General features: G+C 44.7%; 1 protein-coding gene across 1 annotated transcript; it reads left to right on the top strand.

The window, feature by feature from the left end:
* Positions 1-27,843, top strand: adora1b (adenosine A1 receptor b). The gene is made up of 5 exons (XM_042299754.1): positions 1-991; positions 19,027-19,137; positions 19,344-19,446; positions 21,504-21,581; positions 26,250-27,843. The coding sequence occupies exons 1-5, from the start codon at positions 651-653 to the stop codon at positions 26,739-26,741; spliced, it is 1,125 nt and encodes a 374-aa protein (XP_042155688.1). The 5' UTR covers positions 1-650; the 3' UTR covers positions 26,742-27,843.

A 27,843-nucleotide genomic window follows, 5' to 3' on the forward strand; every position in this document is an offset into this window, starting at 1 on the left:
TGCTGCTTTGACTCTCAAAGCAACGACAACGGGAAATAGCACGGAGCACGAGCACGGGCGCCCGGTTGCATTTGATTTAAGCCGCCGCATACCACAGCAGGGAGACCGTTCTGTTTCGTTCACTAAATTACTATCCATGGAAGATGTATTTTAATTTTTTAACTACGACCTGCTTTTCAACTGATAACCGAGAAACCGTAGATAAAATAAGATGTTAAAGTGATTACCAAGGGTAAATAATAAACAATACCGGGCAAGCAAGGTCCCTTCCCCGAGCGCAGGTGGATCCAACGAAGTGGTGGAACAGGGTATTGAACGAGGACAGGAACTGCAGCGTACCACGATAACCTCGGGACTTCTAGCCTACTACTGCTATATTCAAATAATAGGTCTAACTATTCATTCCTATATCTGCTTTTTGGGGGTCCAATATGATGCTAAATTGTTCCACAACCTGGATGTGTATCAGAACATCATTATGATGGAAATAGAATAACCCAAGTGATGTTGCCACTGTAGAACGCATAACGCACTTGGACTAATAGGTGTGCAACTCTAATCAAATTATTGCTTTGTACGCTTCCCAAGTCTGCTTTAATTGAAATAATACCTAGTTCTCTCTTATGTGGACCTATAATAGTGTTTAAAGGATGCCTGAAGCACTCGCCCCAGCCCAGGCGCTCTACATCGGCATGGAGGTGGTGATTGCCGTCTTTTCCGTCCTGGGTAATGTGATGGTGGTCTGGGCGGTGAAAATTAACAAATCGTTGAGAGACACAACATTCTGTTTCATCGTTTCTCTGGCCCTGGCGGATATCGCAGTGGGAGCCCTCGTCATCCCCTTGGCGATAACTATCAGCATCGGACTTCAAACTCACTTCTACAGCTGCCTAATGGTCGCGTGCACGGTGCTGGTACTGACGCAAAGTTCCATCCTGGCCCTCCTGGCCATTGCGATTGACCGCTATCTCAGGGTCAAGATTCCAACCAGGTAAACAAAAACAACTCATCATGTCTTATACCTACACTGACCAGTTATACTCTAATTGAACAGGTGGATAAAATGCACTACTGAGGATGGGGGGGAAGGTGGTGTGGCTGGGAGGAGGTGATGAAGAGGGTGTAATGATGATGCTGATGAGGAGGAGAACAAGAAGGTGTGGTATGGGAGGAGGAGGTGATGAAGAGGGTGTAATGATGATGATGATGAGGAGGAGAACAAGAAGGTGTGGTGTGGGAGGAGGTGATGAAGAGGGTGTAATGATGATGAGGAGGAGGAGGTGGAGGAGGAGAACAAGAAGGTGGGGTGTGGGAGGAGGAGGTGATGAAGAGGGTGTAATGATGAGGAGGAGGAGGAGGAGGAGAGACAAGAAGGTGTGGTGTGGGAGGAGGAGGTGATGAAGAGGGTGTAATTATGATGAGGAGGAGGTGTAGAAGAAGGTGTGGAGAGGAGGAGGTGATGAAGAGGGTGTAATTATGATGATGAGGAGGAGGAGAAGAAGGTGTGGAGAGGAGGAGGAGGTGATGAAGAGGGTGTAATAATGATGATGATGATGAGGAGGAGGAGAACACGAAGGTGTGGTGTGGGAGGAGGAGGTGATGAAGAGGGTGTAATTATGATGAGGAGGAGGTGGAGAAGAAGAAGGTGTGGAGAGGAGGAGGAGGTGATGAGGAGGGTGTAATTATGATGATGAGGAGGAGGAGAAGAAGAAGGTGTGGAGAGGAGGAGGTGATGAAGAGGGTGTAATTATGATGATGAGGAGGAGGAGAAGAAGGTGTGGAGAGGAGGAGGAGGTGATGAAGAGGGTGTAATTATGATGAGGAGTAGGAGGAGAAGAAGAAGGTGTGGAGATGAGGAGGAGGTGATGAAGAAGGTGTAACAATGATGAGGAAGATCTGATTATCAGGTGGTTGTCATGGTGGTCATCATAACACCTTTTGGATCCATGTCACTAGGATGCCCACATCCTCACTGCCAGGCCCCATGGAGAGGGAAGGTGTCTGACATTCTGGTATTAACATGACAGCACACACACACACACACACACACACACACACACACACACACACACACACACACACACACACACACACACACACACACACACACACACACACACACACACCTTGCCATAGCAGAGCGATAAAAGCAGCTCTAATTAGCTGTTATGTCCTCAGGAATGCAGTGAAGGAAGGATGAGAGACTAACAAGGCATCACTGTGAGGAGGAGTGGAGAAAATCACATCTCTGTTCTTCTCTGCTGACAATGTGAGGAGGAGTAGAGAAAAACACATCTCTGTTCTTCTCTGCTGACAATGTGAGGAGGAGTAGAGAAAAACACATCTCTGTTCTTCTCTGCTGACAATGTGAGGAGGAGTAGAGAAAAACACATCTCTGTTCTTCTCTGCTGACAATGTGAGGAGGAGTAGAGAAAATCACATCTCTGTCTGTCTTACTCTTTCTTCTCTGCTGACAATGTGAGGAGGAGTAGAGAAAATCACATCTCTGTCTGTCTTCTCTTCTCTGCTGACAATGTGAGGAGGAGTGGAGAAAATCACATCTCTGTCTGTCTTACTCTTTCTTCTCTGCTGCCAAAGAAGGAGTAGAGAAAATCACATCTCTGTCTGTCTTACTCTTTCTTCTCTGCTGACAATGTGAGGAGGAGTGGAGAAAATCACATCTCTGTCTGTCTTACTCTTTCTTCTCTGCTGCCAATGTGAGAAGGAGTAGAGAAAATCACATCTCTGTCTGTCTTACTCTTTCTTCTCTGCTGACAATGTGAGGAGGAGTGGAGAAAATCACATCTCTGTCTGTCTTACTCTTTCTTCTCTGCTGACAATGTGAGGAGTGGAGAAAATCACATCTCTGTCTGTCTTACTCTTTCTTCTCTGCTGCCAATGTGAGAAGGAGTGGAGAAAATCACATCTCTGTCTGTCTTACTCTTTCTTCTCTGCTGACAATGTGAGGAGGAGTGGAGAAAATCACATCTCTGTCTGTCTTACTCTTTCTTTGCTGACAATGTGAGAAGGAGTGGAGAAAATCACATCTCTGTCTGTCTTACTCTTTCTTCTCTGCTGACAATGTGAGGAGGAGTGGAGAAAATCACATCTCTGTCTGTCTTAACAATGTGAGGAGGAGTGGAGAAAATCACATCTCTGTCTGTCTTACTCTTTCTTCTCTGCTGCCAATGTGAGAAGGAGTAGAGAAAATCACATCTCTGTCTGTCTTACTCTTTCTTCTCTGCTGCCAATGTGAGAAGGAGTAGAGAAAATCACATCTCTGTCTGTCTTACTCTTTCTTCTCTGCTGACAATGTGAGGAGGAGTGGAGAAAATCACATCTCTGTCTGTCTTACTCTTTCTTCTCTGCTGACAATGTGAGGAGGAGTAGAGAAAATCACATCTCTGTCTGTCTTACTCTTTCTTCTCTGCTGACAATGTGAGGAGGAGTGGAGAAAATCACATCTCTGTCTGTCTTACTCTTTCTTCTCTGCTGACAATGTGAGGAGGAGTAGAGAAAATCACATCTCTGTCTGTCTTACTCTTTCTTCTCTGCTGACAATGTGAGGAGGAGTAGAGAAAATCACATCTCTGTCTGTCTTACTCTTTCTTCTCTGCTGACAATGTGAGGAGGAGTGGAGAAAATCACATCTCTGTCTGTCTTACTCTTTCTTCTCTGCTGACAATGTGCTGCTTTTTGCTGTTCAGTTTACAGTACTTGACCATTTTCTAGGGAACTTATTCAGAGATATTAGAGAAGAATACAACAGAGGATACCATTGAGGTCAAAACACGTCAGCCTACTTAAATATTCAAAGAGCACCTATACATTTAAAAATTCATTTGTTGTTTCATTTTTTGGGGGAGATGCCATCACCCTTTCTTTTTTTGAAAGATGAGGATATATTGGTTTATTCTTTCAGTGGAATTGAGTGAGTCTGTGACAGTGACAGAGATTACATTTTTAGTAATGCATATTGAATGGAACAGCCTCTGGTGCTGTGTTGCATGTTCTAGTGCTGCCAAACTAGAGCTGCCATGTCCAGGGTGAAACAAAAGGCTCGGGGCTGTGCTGCTGAGAAGAAGCAGAGGGAGACTGAAGAGGAGAGAATGTGGGAGAAGAGAAGCCGGGTAGCAGAAGGGCGTTTTTCCATTCTCCATTTGTTGGAGAATATTCTTAGACAGTGATCGACTTGCTTTTAATCCTTTTTTAACGAAGTCACTTTGACTTGGGAGAGAGATTGTGAATGGTTCATTTGTCAAAAGAGAGAGAGAGAGAGATATAGAGAGGTTGTTGGGAATTTGTCATGCACTTGTCTTTTCCTGGCAGGGGTATAGCCGAATGTCATTATTGACTCTTTGATTTCCTTGTCTATTATTAAACCTTCTCAAGTTCTCAGTCAGCTCATGTCATCACCTGTCATCACCTCCTTCACAACACTTTTACTACTTCTACAGAAAACCACACTTCAAATCAGGCAGTGTACTATAAGCTAGAATGGAACTTTTTCCAATTATAAATCAATGAATGATTCCTTGATTATACAGTCGCTATTCTGTATGAGGACACCAATATTGGATTACAATTGAATTCTGGATTTTACAGGGATTTTTCTGCTATTATAATTCATGGACATGCAGCCTAAGATGTTTTTGGGGACACCTTAGTCCTCTACAATGTCGGGATGTATGGGAGAGAGTCTCAGTCTTAAATCGTTTTCCACACACAGTCTGTGCCTGTATTTAGTTTTCATGCTAGTGAGGGCCGAGAATCCACTCTCACATAGGTACATGGTTGCAAAGGGCCTCAGTGTCTTAACAGCGCGATGTGCCAAGGCAGGACACTCTGAGCGCAGCCCTATCCAGAAATCTGGCAGTGGCTTCTGATTAAATTACATTTTCACAGAACCGCTTGTTGCAATTTCGATGAGGCTCTCTTGTTCAGATATCAGTAAGTGGACTTGAGACAGGGCATGAAAGGGATAACGAATCCAGTTGTTTGTGTCATCCGTTTCGGGAAAGTTCCTGCGTAATTGCGCACCCAACTCACTCAGGTGCTTCGCTATATCACATTTGACATTGTCCGTAAGCTTTTCAACGTGACGGTGCCAAGTTGAAAACATGCAGCGGTTGTGAGATATGAACATGAGACTCACATACTTTTGAAAATATAGATTGCTATTATTTTCTATGGGTATCATGATGAAGATAAGACCCTACGCCTGCTCCCTAACAAAGAGGGTAGGAAAGAGATTGAAGGTGGATAAAAATAATCATGGCCTCTGTTTGAAAACATCCCTTTTCAGCGGTTCCACACGTTCCTGTGACGCAAGTTCCGTGGGAAAAATATTTGTTGTATTTTATTTTGTAATAGTCCATTATATTCTTACTATAATATTTATGTGTGTTGACTGTGATCGGGTAGTTGTGTCTTGTCTGTTTAATGAACAAAATAACCAACTATTGCTTTAATTTGGATGGCACAGCCAGTCTGCACTTAATTAAGAATGGATTTATTTTTAATGGTGTATCTCCTTAATGGATTATTTAAATAGACGCCCACCCACATCTACACACCACGACTACCACTCATCTCCGGCATGCTGGCATACATACCATCTGTGAACGCATTATAAGGTATTGGACCCTGCGATGTTCACAAAGCATTTGGTACACCAAAATGTCAGTCGGAACCCTTCAAGAACCGCTCAAAGTCCCCTAAATAGGGATAGGATTGAATTAAACAGCAAAACATTCTCTCAGCTCCATGGATACGTTTGTAGAATTGCAAGAAATTAGCAAAAAAATAAAATGTGTCTACACTGCCAAGATGGGGTTTCCAAAAATGTTTTCTAAAATACAGTAGCGTCCACCACCTATGACCCTTTTTGATGCAGAAAAAACCCTGGATTACATCATATGATCTTCATCATCGACAGTATTACCCAATCCGACAACAGGTGGGTCTAATCTTGAATACTGATTGGTTAAAACCACCTTCCAGCCGGTATCTATTCCACAAATTACCGGCAAAGGATGTTACATTGAAATGCCAATTTACTCTGTTCCATCAGACTGTGCAATCTACTGTCTCATCAGCCCAGCCAGGCAATTTAGAAACTTGATCTCCACTGTAAAAAGCATCCAGACATTTTCTCCCATTTTTTTTGTTAGACTAGCATTTGGTTTTGAACAACAGAGATTTTGTATTGACCTTGCTGTCTGTCTTGCCTACATTGGCAATACTGTTTCAATATTGAAATTCGATCTCCAGCTGTCTGATAGTAATGGACGAGACAGACAGCCTGGCAGCTTTTCTCAGCCAGTTTGCTGTCATTCCAGATTCAGTTTGAAGTGATTGTGTTAGCTGTGTTGTTGGCTAGCTCCTCTGAACAACAGTGTCCTGACGAGAGAGCACATTTTCTATGCCAGGAGAACCTGTGCCTCATTAGCTCAATGTTATGGATGTACCCCCTCCCCCAAAAAAAATCACTATAAAACAGATTAGACAAACACAAATGCAGCTACTTTGTTGTTATTCTGGCTGCACTGTTTGACGTGACTGTGTTAGCAAAGTTGGTTAGCTAGCAAGCAAGGGATAAGAACATTGCCAGACATCATGGTAACGGAACATTGAGAACCAACGACTGGATCACGTCCATAGATTTAGGGAAAAAAAGCCTTAACGACTGGGTCGGGTCTCTGGCAAGCGAACCAATAGAACGAACGACCAGCCAGCTTGAGTAGCAACCCTAGATTTGTGTCGGGAAGATATCTCGTGGAAGGATGAAATAGTTTGAATAAATTCATCAACAAAACGTGTTTAATGAAAATATGTCAATCGTTATTTGAATATGTTGGTAACCCGTTGTTTGACTTCGTCTCGGGCCTAACAACACGCATGCCAATATATCCTCCAAACACCGGCTTCTCTGGCATTATCACTTAAATAATGCATCAATCTCAACCACACCTGTAAAATCTACCCAGGCCTTTAGAGCTCAAAAAGAGAGTAGTTGAAATGCCACTCCAACCACCTCTCACTATCTACATTATACTGTCTACATTATACTATCTACATTATAATATCTACATTATACTGTACCCACATGGACATAGTTATGCAAGAGGAAACAATACCCAGTGTGGATCATTTTGATAAGAAACAATCTGTATTGTTATTAAACCATCAGGTTGATATGGGAACCATGTGCGTTATCTACACTAGACCGTGTGTGTGTGTGTGTGTGTGTGTCTTAATCACACACTAGACACTCCCTGGTTGCTGTTTGAGCTGCTATCAGTTTGTATCCATTAGTAGGGTTTCTTAGGAACAATACCTACTAGTGTTCAGTTCAAGTTCTTATCTCTACACTTTTTTCATATCAAATCAATCGGCCAATTCATTTATTTTATTTACTTAACCTTTATTTAACTAGGCAAGTCAGTTAAGAACAAATTCTTATTTACAATGACGGACTACCAAAAGGCAAAAGACCGCCTGCGGGGACGGGGGCCTGGGATTAAAAAATAAATAAATAGCATGTAAATATAGGACAAAACACACATCATGACAAGAGAGACAACACAACACTACACAAAGAGAGACTTAAGACAACAACATAGCAAGCCCAGAAACACACGACAACACAGCATGGTAGCAACACAACATGACAACAACATGGTAGCAATACAACATGGTAGCAGCACAAAACATGGTACAAACATTATTGTGCACAGACAACAGCACAAAGGGCAAGAAAGTAGAGACAACAATACATCACGCAAAGCAGACACAACTGTCAGTAAGAGTGTCTATGATTGAGTCTTTGAATGAAGAGATGGAGTGTTTGTTGCAGTCTGAGTGTTTGTTGCAGCTCGTTCCAGTCGCTAGCTGCAGCGAACTGAAAAGAGGAGCGACCCAGGGATGTGTGCGCTTTGGGGACCTTTAACAGAATGTTACTGGCAGAACGGGTGTTGGATGTGGAGGATGAGAGCTGCAGTAGATATCTCAGATAGGGGGGAGTGAGGCCTAAGAGGGTTTTATAAATAAGCATCAACCAGTGAGTCTTGCGACGGGTATACAGAGATGACCAGTTTACAGAGGAGTATAGAGTGCAGTGATGTGTCCTATAAGGAGCATTGGTGGCAAATCTGATGGCCTAATGGTAAAGAACATCTAGTCTCTCGAGAGCACCCTGACCTGCTGATCTATAAATTACGTCTCCGTAATCTAGCATGGGTAGGATGGTCATCTGAATCAGAGTTAGTTTGGCAGCTGGGGTGAAAGAGGAGTGATTACAATAGAGGAAACCAAGTCTAGATTTAACTTTAGCCTGCATCTTTGATATGTGCTGAGAGAAGGACAGTGTACCGTCTAGCCATACTCCCAAGTACTTGTATGAGGTGACTACCTCAAGCTCTAAACCCTCAGAGGTAGTAATAACACCTGTGGGGAAAGGGGCATTCTTCTTACCAAACCACATGACCTTTGTTTTGGAGGTGTTCAGAACAAGGTTAAGGGTAGAGAAAGCTTGTTGGACACCAAGAAAGCTTTGTTGTAGAGAATTTAACACAACATCCGGGGTGGGGCCAGCTGAGTATAAGACTGTATCATCTGCATATAAATGGATGAGAGAACTTCCTACTGCCTGAGCTATGTTGTTGATGTAAATTGAGAAGAGCGTGGGGCCTAGTATCGAGCCTTGGGGGTGCTCCCTTGGTGACAGGCAGGGGCTGAGACAGCAGATTTGTTGACTTTATACACTGCACTCTTTGAGAGAGGTAGTTAGCAAACCAGGCCAAAGACCTCTCAGAGACACCAATACTTCTTAGCCTGCGTACAAGAATGGAATGGTCTACCGTATCAAAAGCTTTGGCCAAGTCAATAAAAATAGCAGCACAACTTTGCTTAGAATTGAGGGCGATGGTGACATCATTGTGGACCTTTAAGTTTGCAGCCCAACAGGGTGAAGCCCAACAGCATTCTGTTTAAAGCTAGAGCAGCATACATTATTTTCAGACATTTATATCTGAACTGATTTGTCCACCATACTCTGTACATTACATATACGTTACACATTCGTCTTTTAGAAGACAACAATAGAAGAGGTACAACAAGGCTAACAGTGCAGCCAATCAACATAGCCTGCAGCCATAGACATGGTAATGTGAGTCCCTGTCTGACTATCTTCATTTTTATCATTGCCCAGGCCATTAGCTCACCCCAATACACTGACACACAATATCTCTCTCTCTCTCTCTCTGTCTCTTAATCTCTCTCTCTCTCTGTCTCTTTCTCGCTTTCTCTGTCTCTGTCTCTCTCTGTCTGTCTCTCTCTCTCTCTTTCTTTCTCTCTCTCTTTCTTTCTCTCTCTTTCTCTGTCTCCTCTCTCTCTGTCTCTCAATTCAATTCAATTCAATTCAAGGGTCTTTATTGGCATGGGAAACATGTGTTAACATTGCCAAAGCAAGTGAGGTAGATAATATATAAGTGAAATAACCAATACAAATTAACAGTAAACATTACACATACAGAAGTTTCAAAATAATAAACAGATTACAAATGTCATTTTATACACATATATATATATATATATATATACACAGTGTTGTAACGATGTACAAATGGTTAAAGAACACAAGGGAAAATAAATAAGCATAAATATGGGTTGTATTTACAATGGTGTTTGTTCTTCACTGGTTGCCCTTTTCTTGTGGCAACAGGTCACAAATCTTGCTGCTGTGATGGCACACTGTGGAATTTCAACCAGTAGATATGGGAGTTTATCAAAATTGGGTTTGTTTTCGAATTCTTTGTGGATCTGTGTAATCTGAGGGAAATATGTGTCTCTAATATGGTCATACATTGGGCAGGAGGTTAGGAAGTGCAGCTCAGTTTCCACCTCATTTTGTGGGCAGTGTGCACATAGCCTGTCTTCTCTTGAGAGCCATGTCTGCCTACGGCGGCCTTTCTCAATAGCAAGGTTATGCTCACTGAGTCTGTACATAGTCAAAGCTTTGCTTAAGTTTAGGTCAGTCACAGTGGTCAGGTATTCTGCCACTGTGTACTCTCTGTTTAGGGCCAAATAGCATTCTAGTTTGCTCAGTTTTTTTGTTAATTCTTTCCAATGTGTCAAGTAATTATCTTTTTGTTTTCTCATGATTTGGTTGGGTCTAATTGTGTTGCTGTCCTGGGGCTCTGTGGGGTGTGTTTGTGTTTGTGAACAGAGCCCCAGGACCAGCTTGCTTAGGGGACTCTTCTCCAGGTTCATCTCTCTGTAGGTGATGGCTTTGTTGTGGAAGGTTTGGCAATCGCTTCCATAACAAAGCTTCATCTGGATTTTGATAATTAGCGGGTATCAGCCTAATTCGGCTCTGCATGCATTATTTGGTATTCTACATTGTACACAGAGGATATTTTTTCAGAATTCTGCATGCAGAGTCTCTCTCTCTGTCTCTATCTCCCTCTCTCTCTCACTCTCTCACTCACACACCACCTCAGCATCCACAGCGTGTGTGTGTGTGTGTGTGTGTGTGTGTGTGTGTGTGTGAAGCTACACTTTTTTCCAACCTGCAAAATAAAGTTCTGAAACGGTTCGAAACAAAGGAAAGTACCGGTTTATATCTTTCCTTTCTGCTTCTTTTTAAACGTATGAAATTGTTTTTTTTTACATTCTATTTAGCTCAACATGAATAAATCATTTCACCATTTCATGCAGTGCGGATAGAGCAGTTTGCTATAGAGTGGGCAATCTATAGCTCAGTGAGTTGTTTACATGCATGAAGGAAAGATGGTGCGAGATGCAACTGGAACTTTGCAGGTGGGGAGAGAGAGCGAGAGAGGGTGGAGGAGGAGGCTTGGCTTTAAGCGCTTGGTATTTTGCTTTAAGCACTTTGTATTTTGCAGGTGGGGAGAGAGAGCGAGAGAGGGTGGAGGAGGAGGCTTGGCTTTAAGCGCTTTATTTTGCGGTGGGGAGAGAGAGGAGAGAGGGTGGATTTTGCTTTAAGCTTGGTATTTTGGTATTTTGCAGGTGGGGAGAGAGCAGCGAGAGAGGGTGGAGGAGGAGGCTTGGCTTTAAGCGCTTGGTATTTTGCAGGTGGGGAGAGAGAGCGAGAGAGGGTGGAGGAGGAGGCTTGGCTTTAAGCGCTTGGTATTTTGCAGGTGGGGAGAGAGAGCGAGAGAGGGTGGAGGAGGAGGCTTGGCTTTAAGCGCTTGGTATTTTGCAGGTGGGGAGAGAGAGCGAGAGAGGGTGGAGGAGGAGGCTTTTGGGTTTAAGCGCTTGGTATTTTGCAGGTGGGGAGAGAGAGCGAGAGAGGGTGGAGGAGGAGGCTTGGCTTTAAGCACTTGGTATTTTGCAGGTGGGGAGAGAGAGCGAGAGAGGGTGGAGGAGGAGGCTTGGCTTTAAGCACTTGGTATTTTGCAGGTGGGGAGAGAGAGCGAGAGAGGGTGGAGGAGGAGGCTTGGCTTTAAGCGCTTGGTATTTTGCAGGTGGGGAGAGAGAGCGAGAGAGGGTGGAGGAGGAGGCTTGGCTTTAAGCGGTTGGTATTTTGCTTTAAGCACTTGGTATTTTGCAGGTGGGGAGAGAGCGAGAGGGTGGAGGAGAGAGGGTGGAGGAGGAGGGTGGAGGAGGAGGCTTGGCTTTAAGCACTTGGTATTTTGCAGGTGGGGAGAGAGAGCGAGAGAGGGTGGAGGAGGAGGCTTGGCTTTAAGCGCTTGGTATTTTGCAGGTGGGGAGAGAGAGCGAGAGAGGGTGGAGGAGGAGGCTTGGCTTTAAGCGCTTGGTATTTTGCTTTAAGCACTTGGTATTTTGCAGGTGGGGAGAGAGAGCGAGAGAGGGTGGAGGAGGAGGCTTGGCACTTGGTATTTTGCAGGTGGGGAGAGAGAGCGAGAGAGGGTGGAGGAGGAGGCTTGGCTTTAAGCGCTTTTTGCTTTAAGCACTTGGTATTTTGCAGGTGGGGAGAGAGAGCGAGAGAGGGTGGAGGAGGAGCGCTTGGCTTTTGCTTTAAGCACTTGGTATTTTGCAGGTGGGGAGAGAGAGCGAGAGAGGGTGGAGGAGGAGGCTTGGCTTTAAGCGCTTGGTATTTTGCAGGTGGGGAGAGAGAGCGAGAGAGGGTGGAGGAGGAGGCTTGGCTTTAAGCGCTTGGTATTTTGCAGGTGGGGAGGGCTTTAAGCACTTGGTATTTTGCTGCAGGTGGGGAGAGAGAGCGAGAGAGGGTGGAGGAGGAGGCTTGGCTTTAAGCACTTGGTATTTTGGCTTTAAGCACTTGGTATTTTGCAGGTGGGGAGAGAGAGCGAGAGAGGGTGGAGGAGGAGGCTTGGCTTTAAGCGCTTGGTATTTGCAGGTGGGGAGAGAGAGCGAGAGAGGGTGGAGGAGGAGGCTTGGCTTTAAGCGCTTTGCTATTTTTGCAGGTGGGGAGAGAGAGCGAGAGCAGGGGGGGAGGAGGAGGCTTGGCGCTTGGTATTTTGCTTTAAGCACTTGGTATTTTGCAGGTGGGGAGAGAGAGCGAGAGAGGGTGGAGGAGGAGGCTTGGCTTTAAGCGCTTGGTATTTTGCAGGTGGGGAGAGAGAGCGAGAGAGGGTGGAGGAGGAGGCTTGGCTTTAAGCGCTTGGTATTTTGCACTTGGTATTTTGCAGGTGGGGAGAGAGAGCGAGAGAGGGTGGAGGAGGAGGCTTGGCTTTAAGCGCTTGGTATTTTGCAGGTGGGGAGAGAGAGCGAGAGAGGGTGGAGGAGGAGGCTTGGCTTTAAGCGCTTGGTATTTTGCAGGTGGGGAGAGAGAGCGAGAGAGGGTGGAGGAGGAGGCTTGGCTTTAAGCGCTTGGTATTTTGCAGGTGGGGAGAGAGAGCGAGAGAGGGTGGAGGAGGAGGCTTGGCTTTAAGCACTTGGTATTTTGCAGGTGGGGAGAGAGAGCGAGAGAGGGTGGAGGTGGGGGCAGGTGGGGAGGAGGCTTGGGCAGGTGGGGAGAGAGAGCGAGAGAGGGTGGAGGAGGAGGCTTGGCTTTAAGCGCTTGGTATTTTGCAGGTGGGGAGAGAGCGAGAGAGGGTGGAGGAGGAGGGGCTGGAGGAGGAGGCTTGGCTTTAAGCACTTGGTATTTTGCAGGTGGGGAGAGAGAGCGAGAGAGGGTGGAGGAGGAGGCTTGGCTTTAAGCACTTGGTATTTTGCAGGTGGGGAGAGAGAGCGAGAGAGGGTGGAGGAGGAGGCTTGGCTTTAAGCACTTGGTATTTTGCAGGTGGGGAGAGAGAGCGAGAGAGGGTGGGGGAGGCTTGGGTGGGGAGAGAGAGCGAGAGAGGGTGGAGGAGGAGGCTTGGCTTTAAGCTTGGTATTTTGCAGGTGGGGAGAGAGAGCGAGAGAGGGTGGAGGAGGAGGCTTGGCTTTAAGGATTTTGGGTGGGGAGAGAGAGAGAGGGTGGGGGAGGAGGCTTTTTAAGCGCTTGGTATTTTGCAGGTGGGGAGAGAGAGCGAGAGAGGGTGGAGGAGGAGGCTTGGCTTTTTGCTTTAAGCACTTGGTATTTTGCAGGTGGGGAGAGAGAGTGAGAGAGGGTGGAGGAGGAGGCTTGGCTTTGGAAGCACTTGGTATTTTGCAGGTGGGGAGAGAGAGCGAGAGAGGGTGGAGGAGGAGGCTTGGCTTTAAGCGCTTGGGTGGGGATTTTGCTTTAAGCACTTGGTATTTTGCAGGTGGGGAGAGAGAGCGAGAGAGGGTGGAGGAGGAGGCTTGGCTTTAAGCGCTTGGTATTTTGCTTTAAGCACTTGGTATTTTGCAGGTGGGGAGAGAGAGCGAGAGAGGGTGGAGGAGGAGGCTTGGCTTTAAGCGCTTGGTATTTTGCAGGTGGGGGGGAGAGAGCGAGAGAGGGTGGAGGGTGGGGGAGGCGAGAGAGGGTGGAGGAGGAGGCTTGGCTTTAAGCGCTTGGTATTTTGCTTTAAGCACTTGGTATTTTGCAGGTGGGGAGAGAGAGCGAGAGGGTGGAGGAGGAGGCTTGGCTTTAAGCGCTTGGTATTTTGCAGGTGGGGAGAAGCACTTGGTATTTTGCAGGTGGGGAGAGAGAGCGAGAGAGGGTGGGGGAGGAGGCTTGGCTTTAAGCGCTTGGTATTTTGCAGGTGGGGAGAGAGAGCGAGAGAGGGTGGAGGAGGAGGCTTGGCTTTAAGCGCTTGGTATTTTGCTTTAAGCACTTGGTATTTTGCAGGTGGGGAGAGAGAGCGAGAGAGGGTGGAGGAGGAGGCTTGGCTTTAAGCGCTTGGTATTTTGCAGCTGGGGAGAGAGAGCGAGAGAGGGTGGAGGAGGAGGCTTGGCTTTAAGTGCTTGGTATTTTGTGATGGCGTGTATTATCTGAATTAGACCCACTGAATTATACCTATGGAGGAGCGGCTTCTATGGAAGAACTTAGAATGTCTTTAAACTTCAGAGTTGGCATAACGTTGGACCAAAGAAGCTAGCTAGCTAACAAGCTTGCTTGTGCAGAGCAGTACCAGAATTAAAAACACGTCTTACCTTTTTGTAGTTAATAAATCCAATGTGAAATCTGATAACTATAGTATCCCGAAATAGCATTGAAAAACTGAATTTATTCTTCTCTAATAAAAAATCCTTCTCCCTATCTTCTGAGTCACGCTTGTAACGTCAGTAGGTTACAGCTACGCTTCGGAGGGTGCGGGGCAGATTGCCTACACACATACATTTGAAGTCGGAAGTTTACATACACTTAGGTTGGAGCCATTAAAACTAGTTTTTCAACCACTCCACAAATGTCTTGTTAAAAAACTATAGTTTTGGCAAGACGGTGAGGACATCTACTTTGTGCATGACACAAGTCATTTTTCCAACAATTGTTTACAGACAGACTATGTCACTTTACCACAATTCCAGTGGTTGAGAAGTTTACATACACTAAGTTGACTGTGCCTTTAAACAGCTTGGAAAATTCCTGAAAATGTATTCATGGCTTTAGAAGATTCTGATAGGCTAATTGACCTAATTTGAGTCAATTGGAGGGGTACCTGTGGTTGTATTTCAAGGCCCACCTTCAAACTCAGTGCCTCATTGCTTGACATCATGGGAAAATCCAAAGAAATCAGCCAAGACCTCAGAAAAATAATTTTAGACCGTCACAAGTCTGGTTCATCCTTGGGAGCAATTTCCAAACGCCTGAAGGTACCACGTTCTGTACAAACAGTAGTACGCAAGTATAAACACCATGGGACCACGCAGCCGTCATACCACTCAGGAAGGAGGTGCATTCTGTCTCCTAGAGATGAACGTACTGTGGTGCGAAAAGTGCAAATCAATCCCAGAACAACGGCAAAGGACCTTGTGAAGATGCTGGAAGAAACAGGTACAAAATGATCTATATCCACAGTAAAACAAGTCCTATATCGACATAACCTGAAAGACAGCTCAGCAAGGAAGAAGCCACTGCTCCAAAACCACCATAAAAAGCCAGACTACGGTTTGCAAATGCACATGGGGACAAAGATCATACTTTTTGGAGAAATGTCCTCTGGTCTGATGAAACAAAAAATAGAACTGTTTGGTCATAATGGCCATCATTATGTTTGGAGGAAAAAGGTGGTGGAGGCTTGCAAGCCGAAGAATACCATCCCAACCATGAAGCACGGGGGTGTCAGGGTCATGTTGTGGGGGTGCTTTGCTGCAGGAGGGACTGGTGCACTTCACAAAATAGATGGCATCACGAGGAGGAAAATTCTGTGAATATATTGAAGCAACAGGAAGTTAAAGCATGGTGGCAAATGGGTCTTCCAAATGAACAATGACCCCAAGCATACTTCCAAAGTTGTGGCAAAATGGCTTAAGGACAACAAAGTCAAAGTATTGGAGAGGCCATCACAAAGCCCTGACCTCAATCCCATAGAAAATTTGTGGGCAGAACTGAAAAAGCGTGTGCGAGCAAGGCCTACAAACCTGACTCAGTTACACCAGCTCTGTCAGGAGGAATGGGCCAAAATTCACCCAACTTATTGTGGGAAACTTGTGGAAGGCTACCCGAAACGTTTGACCCAAGTTAAACAATTTAAAAGCAATGCTACCAGATACTAATTGAGTGTATGTAAACTTCTGACTCACTGGGAATGTGATCAAATAAATAAAAGCTGAAATAAATCAATCTCTCTCTAATATTATTCTGACATTTCACATTCTTAAAATAAAGTGGTGATCCTAACTGACCTAAAATAGGGAATTTGTATAAGGATTAAATGTCAGGAATTGTGAAAAACTGAGTTGGCTAAGGTGTATGCTAAGGTGTATATAAACTTCTGACTTCAACTGTACTTACTGGCAAAGATGTTCAGCTGTCAGGCATACTCTGGAAGAAGATTCTGATTGACAGAGGGAGGGCTTTGAATAGGCGCTTTGTTGCATTTGTTTGTGGAACAGAATATTTTTTTGCCTGGAACATAAAACAACGTTATTAAACAGTTCTGTTCCGGAACGGTATTGTTCACTTTCGTTCCCGGTTGTGATTATGTTCCTTGAAAAATGCCATTATTTTACAGTTTTCAGTTCTGTTCCCTGAACTGGTACCAACCCCTGGTATGTATGTACAGTATGTGTGTGTGTGTGTGTTATATGTGTGTATACATGCAGCATGTGTGTGTATGTACGTATGTGTGTCTTTCAGAGGGGTTGTGTTAAAAGCGAACCTTGTGTGCAATCGACCAATAAAGGTATCTTAAGCTATTGTGTTGCCTACTGAATGAAGAATCACTGCAGTCTGTCTCTGTTCAGCGCACAGTTTGGAGGTTACATTAGTACTGTGCTGCATGAGGATATTGAGAGGTAGTCAATTTTTAGAAACCATGAATCACCGTCATTGCTTCAAATGAAAATAAAAAAATTATCCTGGAATGCAGTGCTTGGAGGGAGGGGTGGAGGGAAGAGGGAGGGAGGGAGGGGTGGAGGGAAGAGGGAGGGAGGGAGGGAGGGGGGAGGGAGGGAGGGAGGGAGGGAGGGAGGGAGGGAGGGAGGGAGGGAGGGAGGGAGGGAGGGAGGGAGGGAGGGAGGGAGGGAGGGAGGGAGGGAGGGAGGGAGGGAGGGAGGGAGGGAGGGAGGGAGGGAGGGAGGGAGGGAGGGGGTGGAGGGAGGGAGGGAGGGAGGGAGGGAGGGAGGGAGGGAGGGAGGGAGGGAGGGAGGGAGGGAGGGAGGGAGGGAGGGAGGGAGGGAGGGAGGGAGGGAGGGAGGGAGGGAGGGGGAGGGAGGGAGGGAGGGAGGGAGGGAGGGAGGGAGGGAGGGAGGGAGGGAGGGAGGGAGGGAGGGAGGGGAGGGAGGGAGGGAGGGAGGGAGGGAGGGAGGGAGGGAGGGAGGGAGGGAGGGAGGGAGGGAGGTGAAATAGAAGGCATAGAATGAGGATGGCTCCTTTTCTTTATGTCTAAAAGCTGTATTTAATACAGGTCCAACATGTCCGCTATGATTTTCTTGTTTGTGGTGCAGGGAGTTCAGCCCTTGTTGTCAACGTTTCAGTAATTGTTAACGCTTTTAAAAGACCAAGTGAGATTTACAGAAACATTTGTGTGATTCTTACTTTGTCTTGCAGCTATAGGTGTGTGGAGAACTAACTCCTTGTTTTACGGTGTAGGTGACTAACTCCTTGTGCTACTGTAGAGGTGACTAACTCCTTGTGTTACAGTATAGGTGACTAACTCTTTGTGTTACAGTATAGGTGACTAACTCCTTGTGTTACGGTATAGGTGACTAACTCTTTGTGTTACGGTAGAGGTGACTAACTCATTGTGTTACGGTATAGGTGACTAACTCCTTGTGTTACGGTATAGGTGACTAACTCTTTGTGTTACGGTAGAGGTGACTAACTCCTTGTGTTATGGTATAGGTGACTAACTCCCTGTGTTATGGTATAGGTGACTAACTCCCTGTGTTACAGTATAGGTGACTAACTCCTTGTGTTACAGTATAGGTGACTAACTCCTTGTGTTACAGTATAGGTGACTAACTCCTTGTGTTACAGTATAGGTGACTAACTCCTTGTGTTACAGTATAGGAGACTAACTCCTTGTGTTACGGTAGAGGTGACTAACTCCTTGTATTACGGTAGAGGTGACTATCTCCTTGTATTACGGTAGAGGTGACTAACTCCTTGTGTTATGGTGTAGGTGACTAACTCCTTGTGTTACGGTAGAGATGACTAACTCCTTGTATTACGGTATAGGTGACTAACTCCTTGTGTTACGGTGTAGGTGACTAACTCCTTGTGCTACTGTAGAGGTGACTAACTCTTTGTGTTACAGTAGAGGTGACTAACTCCTTGTGTTATGGTAGAGGTGACTAACTCTTTGTGTTACGGTATAGGTGACTAACTCCTTGTGTTACGGTACAGGTGACTAACTCTTTGTGTTACGGTAGAGGTGACTAACTCCTTGTGTTATGGTATAGGTGACTAACTCCTGTGTTATGGTATAGGTGACTAACTCCCTGTGTTACAGTATAGGTGACTAACTCCTTGTGTTACAGTATAGGTGACTAACTCCTTGTGTTACAGTATAGGTGACTAACTCCTTGTGTTACAGTATAGGTGACTAACTCCTTGTGTTACAGTATAGGAAACTAACTCCTTGTGTTACGGTAGAGGTGACTAACTCCTTGTATTACGGTAGAGGTGACTATCTCCTTGTATTACGGTAGAGGTGACTAACTCCTTGTGTTATGGTGTAGGTGACTAACTCCTTGTGTTACGGTAGAGATGACTAACTCCTTGTATTACGGTATAGGTGACTAGCTCCTTGTGTTACGGTGTAGGTGACTAACTCCTTGTGCTACTGTAGAGGTGACTAACTCTTTGTGTTACAGTAGAGGTGACTAACTCCTTGTGTTATGGTAGAGGTGACTAACTCCCTGTGTTATGGTAGAGGTGACTAACTCCTTGTGTTACAGTATAGGTGACTAACTTCTTGTGTTACGGTATAGGTGACTATCTCCTTGTATTACGGTAGAGGTGACTAACGCCTTGTGTTACGGTAGAGGAGACTAACTCCCTAACCGCCTGGTTTCTCTCTGTCTCTACAGCTACAAGCGTGTGGTGACAAAGCAGCGAGCGGCCGTGGCGGTGGTGGTGTGTTGGACTGTGGCCTTCATCGTGGGCTTGACCCCCATGCTGGGCTGGAACAACCTCTGGAGGTAGGTAGCTATGTATTTTAAATTTGTTTTGTGTTGTTTGTTAATTGCAGTTTGACATTGGCTGTGTCCGAAATAGCTTACTTTTGATCAGGGCCCATTAGTAATAAGAATTGTCGAATAGTTCAGCGCTTCTAATTCTGCTATTGATATTGTGTATCTATAATATACTCAATTAGTACATAACCCCCCTCCATCCATCTCTGCAGGCTGCAGCAGAACGGTTCTCTGAACGAGGATCTCATCATCACCTGTCAGTTTGAGAACGTAATCAGCATGGACTACATGGTCTACTTCAACTTCTTCGGCTGGGTATTATAACATCTCTCTTTATGTAGTATATCAGCTGGGTATTATAACATCTCTCTTTATGTAGTATATCTGCTGGGTATTATAACATCTCTCTTTATGTAGTGTATCAGCTGGGTATTATAACATCTCTCTATACGCAGTATATCAGCTGGGTAGTATAACATCTCTCTTTATGTAGTATATCAGCTGGGTATTATAACATCTCTCTTTATATAGTGTATCAGCTGGCTATTATAACATCTCTCTTTATATAGTGTATCAGCTGGGCAGTATAACATCTCTCTTTATATAGTGTATCAGCTGGCTATTATAACATCTCTCTTTATATAGTGTATCAGCTGGGCAGTATAACATCTCTCTTTATGTAGTATATCAGCTGGGCAGTATAACATCTCTCTTTATATAGTATATCAGCTGGGCATCTCTTTATGTAGTGTATCAGCTGGGTATATAACATCTCTCTTTATATAGTATATCAGCTGGGTAGTATAACATCTCTCTTTATGTAGTGTATCAGCTGGGTATTATAACATCTCTCTTTATATAGTATATCAGCTGGGTAGTATAACATCTCTCTTTATGTAGTGTATCAGCTGGGTATTATAACATCTCTCTTTATGTAGTATATCAGCTGGGCAGTATAACATCTCTCTTTATATAGTATATCAGCTGGGTAGTATAACATCTCTCTTTATGTAGTGTATCAGCTGGGTATTATAACATCTCTCTTTATGTAGTATATCAGCTGGGTATTATAACATCTCTCTATATGTAGTATATCTTATGTTCATAAGAATGGAAGTCAGGGCGTCTGATGTTGTTTGTTGAACTTCACAGAAAACATATATAATTTGTTGTTAAGTAGTTGTGTAGCTCAACTAGTGCATGGGGTAAAACGTGGTACTGGAGCTCAACTAGTGCATGGGGTAAAACGTGGTACTGGAGCTCAACTAGTGCATGGGGTAAAACGTGGTACTGGAGCTCAACTAGTGCATGGGGTAAAACGTGGTACTGGAGCTCAACTAGTGCATGGGGTAAAACGTGGTACTGGAGCTCAACTAGTGCATGGGGTAAAACGTGGTACTGGAGCTCAACTAGTGCATGGGGTAAAACGTGGTACTGGAGCTCAACTAGTGCATGGGGTAAAACGTGGTACTGGAGCTCAACTAGTGCATGGGGTAAAACGTGGTACTGGAGCTCAACTAGTGCATGGGGTAAAACGTGGTACTGGAGCTCAACTAGTGCATGGGGTAAAACGTGGTACTGGAGCTCAACTAGTGCATGGGGTAAAACGTGGTACTGGAGCTCAACTAGTGCATGGGGTAAAACGTGGTACTGTAGCTCAACTAGTGCATGGGGTAAGACGTGGTACTGTAGCTCAACTAGTGCATGGGGTAAAACGTGGTACTGGAGCTCAACTAGTGCATGGGGTAAAACGTGGTACTGGAGCTCAACTAGTGCATGGGGTAAAACGTGGTACTGGAGCTCAACTAGTGCATGGGGTAAAACGTGGTACTGGAGCTCAACTAGTGCATGGGGTAAAACGTGGTACTGGAGCTCAACTAGTGCATGGGGTAAAACGTGGTACTGTAGCTCAACTAGTGCATGGGGTAAAACTTGGGACTGTAGCTCAACTAGTGCATGGGATAAAACGTGGTACTGGAGCTCAACTAGTGCATGGGGTAAAACGTGGTACTGGAGCTCAACTAGTGCATGGGGTAAAACGTGGTACTGTAACTCAACTAGTGCATGGGGTAAAACGTGGTACTGGAGCTCAACTAGTGCATGGGGTAAAACGTGGTACTGGAGCTCAACTAGTGCATGGGGTAAAACGTGGTACTGTAGCTCAACTAGTGCATGGGGTAAAACGTGGTACTGGAGCTCAACTAGTGCATGGGGTAAAATGTGGTGCTGGAGCTCAACTAGTGCATGGGGTAAAACGTGGTACTGGAGCTCAACTAGTGCATGGGGTAAAACGTGGTACTGGAGCTCAACTAGTGCATGGGGTAAAACATGGTACTGGAGCTAACCAGGACCGGATTATGTTTCCACTACAGGTGCTGCCTCCTTTACTCCTCATGCTGGTCATTTACACAGAGATCTTCTACATGATCCACAAGCAGCTCAACAGGAAGGTGAGGTGACCAGCCCTCCTTCTCCCATCTATGTAGCCTGGCCCCACATCTGTTTGTACTATCTCGCCAAACATGACAACTCTATAAAGAGTTGGCAAGAACAGAATCAGCTAGCACCTAAACTAGCATCTACAGCAGTAGGAACAGACTAGCACCTAAACTACCATCTACAGCAGTAGGAACAGACTAGCACCTAAACTACCATCTACAGCAGTAGGAACAGACTGGCACCTAAACTACCATCTACAGCAGTAGGAACAGACTAGCACCTAAACTACCATCTACAGCAGTAGGAACAGACTGGCACCTAAACTACCATCTACAGCAGTAGGAACAGACTAGCACCTAAACTACCATCTACAGCAGTAGGAACAGACTAGCACCTAAACTACCATCTACAGCAGTAGGAACAGACTAGCACCTAAACTACCATCTACAGCAGTAGGAACAGACTAGCACCTAAACTACCATCTACAGCAGTAGGAACAGACTAGCACCTAAACTACCATCTACAGCAGTAGGAACAGACTGGCACCTAAACTACCATCTACAGCAGTAGGAACAGACTAGCACCTAAACTACCATCTACAGCAGTAGGAACAGACTAGCACCTAAACTACCATCTACAGCAGTAGGAACAGACTAGCACCTAAACTACCATCTACAGCAGTAGGAACAGACTAGCACCTACACTAACATCTACAGCAGTAGGAACAGACTAGCACCTACACTACCATCTACAGCAGTAGGAACAGACTAGCACCTACACTACCATCTACAGCAGTAGGAACAGACTGGCATCTAAACTACCATCTACAGCAGTAGGAACAGACTAGCACCTAAACTACCATCTACAGCAGTAGGATCAGACTAGCACCTAAACTACCATCTACAGCAGTAGGAACAGACTAGCACCTCCACTACCATCTACAGCAGTAGGAACAGACTAGCATCTACACTACCATCTACAGCAGTAGGAACAGACTAGCACCTACACTACCATCTACAGCAGTAGGAACAGACTAGCACCTACACTACCATCTACAGTAGTAGGAACAGACTGGCACCTAAACTACCATCTACAGCAGTAGGAACAGACTAGCACCTACATTACCATCTACAGCAGTAGGAACAGACTGGCAACTAAACTACCATCTACAGCAGTAGGAACAGACTGGCACCTAACACTACCATCTACAGCAGTAGGAACAGACTGGCACCTAAACTACCATCTACAGCAGTAGGAACAGACTAGCACCTACACTACCATCTACAGCAGTAGGAACAGACTGGAACCTACATTGCCATCTATAACAGACTAGCACCTACACTACCATCTACAGCAGTAGGAACAGACTAGCACCTACACTACCATCTACAGCAGTAGGAACAGACTGGCACCTACATTACCATCTATAACAGACTAGCACCTACATTACCATCTATAACAGACTGGCACCTACATTACCATCTACAGCAGTAGGAACAGACTGGCACCTACATTACCATCTACAACAGACTGGCACCTACATTACCATCTATAACAGACTGGCACCTACATTACCATCTACAACAGACTGGCACCTACATTACCATCTACAGCAGTAGGAACAGACTGGCACCTACATTAACATCTATAACAGACTGGCACCTACATTACCATCTATAACAGACTGGCACCTAAACTACCATCTATAACAGACTGGCACCTACATTACCATCTACAACAGACTGGCACCTACATTACCATCTACAGCAGTAGGAACAGACTGGAACCTACATTACCATTTACCATCTACAACAGACTGGCACCTACATTACCATCTATAACAGACTGGCACCTACATTACCATCTATATTCAGACTAGCACCTACATTACCATCTATAACAGACTGGCACCTACATTACCATCTATAACAGACTGGTACCTACATTACCATCTATATTCAGACTAGCACCTACATTACCATCTATAACAGACTGACACCTACACTACCATCAATAACAAACTGGCCCCTACATTACCATCTATAACAGACAGGCACCTACATTACCATCTATAACAGACTGGCACCTACATTACCATCTATAACACACTGGCACCTACTTTACCATCAATAACAAACTGGCACATACATTACCATCTATAACAGACTGGCACCTACACTACCATCTATAACAGACTGGCACCTACATTACCATATATAACAGACTGGCACCTACATTACCATCTATAACAGACTGGCACCTACATTACCATCTATAACAGACTGGCACCTACATTACCATCTATAACAGACTGGCACCTACATTACCATCTATAACACACTGGCACCTACATTACCATCAATAACAAACTGGCACATACATTACCATCTATAACAGACTGGCACCTACACTACCATCTATAACAGACTGGCACCTACATTACCATCTATAACAGACTAGCACCTACACTACCATCTACAGCAGTAGGAACAGACTAGCACCTACACTACCATCTACAGCAGTAGGAACAGACTAGCACCTACACTACCATCTACAGCAGTAGGAACAGACTGGCACCTACATTACCATCTATAACAGACTGGCACCTACATTACCATCTACAGCAGTAGGAACAGACTGGCACCTACATTACCATCTACAACAGACTGGCACCTACATTACCATCTATAACAGACTGGCACCTACATTACCATCTACAACAGACTGGCACCTACATTACCATCTACAGCAGTAGGAACAGACTGGCACCTACATTAACATCTATAACAGACTGGCACCTACATTACCATCTATAACAGACTGGCACCTAAACTACCATCTATAACAGACTGGCACCTACATTACCATCTACAACAGACTGGCACCTACATTACCATCTACAGCAGTAGGAACAGACTGGAACCTACATTACCATTTACCATCTACAACAGACTGGCACCTACATTACCATCTATAACAGACTGGCACCTACATTACCATCTATATTCAGACTAGCACCTACATTACCATCTATAACAGACTGGCACCTACATTACCATCTATAACAGACTGGTACCTACATTACCATCTATATTCAGACTAGCACCTACATTACCATCTATAACAGACTGACACCTACACTACCATCTATAACAGACTGGCCCCTACATTACCATCTATAACAGACGGGCACCTACATTACCATCTATAACAGACTGGCACCTACATTACCATCTATAACACACTGGCACCTACTTTACCATCAATAACAAACTGGCACATACATTACCATCTATAACAGACTGGCACCTACACTACCATCTATAACAGACTGGCACCTACACTACCATCTATAACAGACTGGCACCTACATTACCATCTATAACAGACTGGCACCTACATTACCATCTATAACAGACGGGCACCTACATTACCATCTATAACAGACTGGCACCTACATTACCATCTATAACACACTGGCACCTACATTACCATCAATAACAAACTGGCACATACATTACCATCTATAACAGACTGGCACCTACACTACCATCTATAACAGACTGGCACCTACATTACCATCTATAACAGACTGGCACCTACATTACCATCTATAACAGACTGGCACCTACATTACCATCTATAACAGACTGGCACCTACATTACCATCTATAACAGACTGGCACCTACATTACCATCTATAACAGACTGGCACCTACATTACCATCTACAACAGACTGGCACCTACATTACCATCTATAACAGACTGGTACCTACATTACCATCTATATTCAGACTAGCACCTACATTACCATCTATAACAGACTGACACCTACACTACCATCTATAACAGACTGGCCCCTACATTACCATCTATAACAGACGGGCACCTACATTACCATCTATAACAGACTGGCACCTACATTACCATCTATAACACACTGGCACCTACATTACCATCAATAACAAACTGGCACATACATTACCATCTATAACAGACTGGCACCTACACTACCATCTATAACAGACTGGCCCCTACATTACCATCTATAACAGACGGGCACCTACATTACCATCTATAACAGACTGGCACCTACATTACCATCTATAACACACTGGCACCTACATTACCATCAATAACAAACTGGCACATACATTACCATCTATAACAGACTGGCACCTACACTACCATCTATAACAGACTGGCACCTACATTACCATATATAACGGACTGGCACCTACATTACCATCTATAACAGACTGGCACCTACATTACCATCTATAACAGACTGGCACCTACATTACCATCTATAACAGACTGGCACCTACATTACCATCTATAACAGACTGGCACCTACATTACCATCTATAACAGACTGGCACCTACATTACCATCTATAACAGACTGGCACCTACATTACCATCTATAACAGACTGGCACCTACATTACCATCTATAACAGACTGGCACCTACATTACCATCTATAACAGACTGGCACCTACATTACCATCCATAACAGACTGGCACCTACACTACCATCTATAACAGACTGGCACCTACATTACGATCTACAGCAGTAGGAATTATTTCCCTGACTATCTGGGTAAAATACCTATCGTAATGATTATTAATTTATAATCACAAGAATACTAAATCAAGATAATATTTCTTCTTACAGGCTTGCACCATCAGCCACACCGACCCCAACAAGTACTACGACAAGGAACTGAAACTGGCCAAGTCCCTAGCCCTGGTTCTCTTCCTGTTCGCCATCAGCTGGCTTCCCCTCCACATCATCAACTGCATCACGTTGTTCTGTCCGACCTGCGACAAACCCCTGTTCCTGATCTACATCGCCATACTGCTCACGCACGGCAACTCAGCCGTCAACCCCATCGTCTACGCCTTCCGCATCAAGAAGTTCCGAGACGCTTTCCTGAAGATCTGGAAGCAGTACTTCTGTTGTAAGGACGTATCCGCCATCTTGAACCAGCCTAGTGAGAAGGACAGGAAGGAGAACGAGAACCAGAATGGGAACGGGAATCCTAATCCGATCGGGGACTCACCGCCAGCTCCTTCGCCATCACAAGAAGGGCAGCAGCTTCCACTAGAGCAGATGGTTAAGCACCAGCTGCCACAGAAGCCTCCGATGGAGCACAACAATATCTAACTATCCCCGGAAGAAAGGGAGTTTCTACATTGACGTGTTTCAGAAACCTTTGAGTTCCTTTGAGTTTTTTGGAGATGACTAGAGGTTGTTTGACAGGAGTCAGAGGCATCCTGATAGTAGTCGTTTCCCGAATGTGAGGCAACCAATGGAGGAGGAGCGTGAGAAACATTCCAGCAGTTTACTTTTTGTACCTTGCACCTGCACCTGGATGTGACTGGATGTTTGTGTATACTACTTTGAAAGGAGTGTGACATGGTACCCTACTGAATGGAAGGATTCTGAATGGAAGGATTCTGAATGGAAGGATTCTGAATGGAAGGATTCTGAATGGAAGGATTCTGATTGGAAGGATTCTGAATGGAAGGATTCTGAATAGAAGGATTCTGAATGGAAGGAGTCTGATTGGAAGGATTCTGGAGACGTGTTAGACGACTTGCAGCTTAAGGATCCATCTTACAGACTGTGAAATCTCATTTTAACATTCGTGTGGAGGTGTATTTGAGTTTGAGGCAGAGGGGGGTAAAGAAAAAAAAAAACATTGAAAATGAGTATTAGGGTTTATACGGTAAAAACACTGAGAATTAATATTAGGGTTTATACGGTAAAAAAAAGTGTAATCAAAAATGTGCAATAATGTAAGTCTATTTGATAATGAGACTGAGACATCTTAGTAGCTAACTGAACTGAAGGCACTAAGCTTTAACTGACAGTTAACAGAACACTGACAGTTGACCTTTTTAGTGTTGTGAAATTAGAGAGGAACTGACAGTTCGTGGGATCCTCGTTCAAAAAAAGTGCAAAATCGAGCACTGATGTTGAGGTATAATCAGTGTCAGATTATCAAACGTTATAACACTGAATAAACATGTGGCTTAAAAGAGTTCCAGATGTTGCAAGGTTAATGTTCCTGCTGTTTATTAAAATGTACTGATTTAAGCTAACAAAGGCTTTATATGAATGTAGTGATGTAAATTTGAATTAAATGTAGCTACGGTGGCAGCTGTGAATGAACGCTCCCTTCTTGATTCAGGGTCTTAAGGCACAAGAAGCACAGTGGAGGAACGAGTGGAGGTCTCCTCTCCTCTCCTCTCTACACCTCTCC

The sequence above is a fragment of the Oncorhynchus tshawytscha genome, linkage group LG16 (genome assembly GCF_018296145.1).
Source record: "Oncorhynchus tshawytscha isolate Ot180627B linkage group LG16, Otsh_v2.0, whole genome shotgun sequence".
Lineage (NCBI taxonomy): Eukaryota > Metazoa > Chordata > Actinopteri > Salmoniformes > Salmonidae > Oncorhynchus > Oncorhynchus tshawytscha.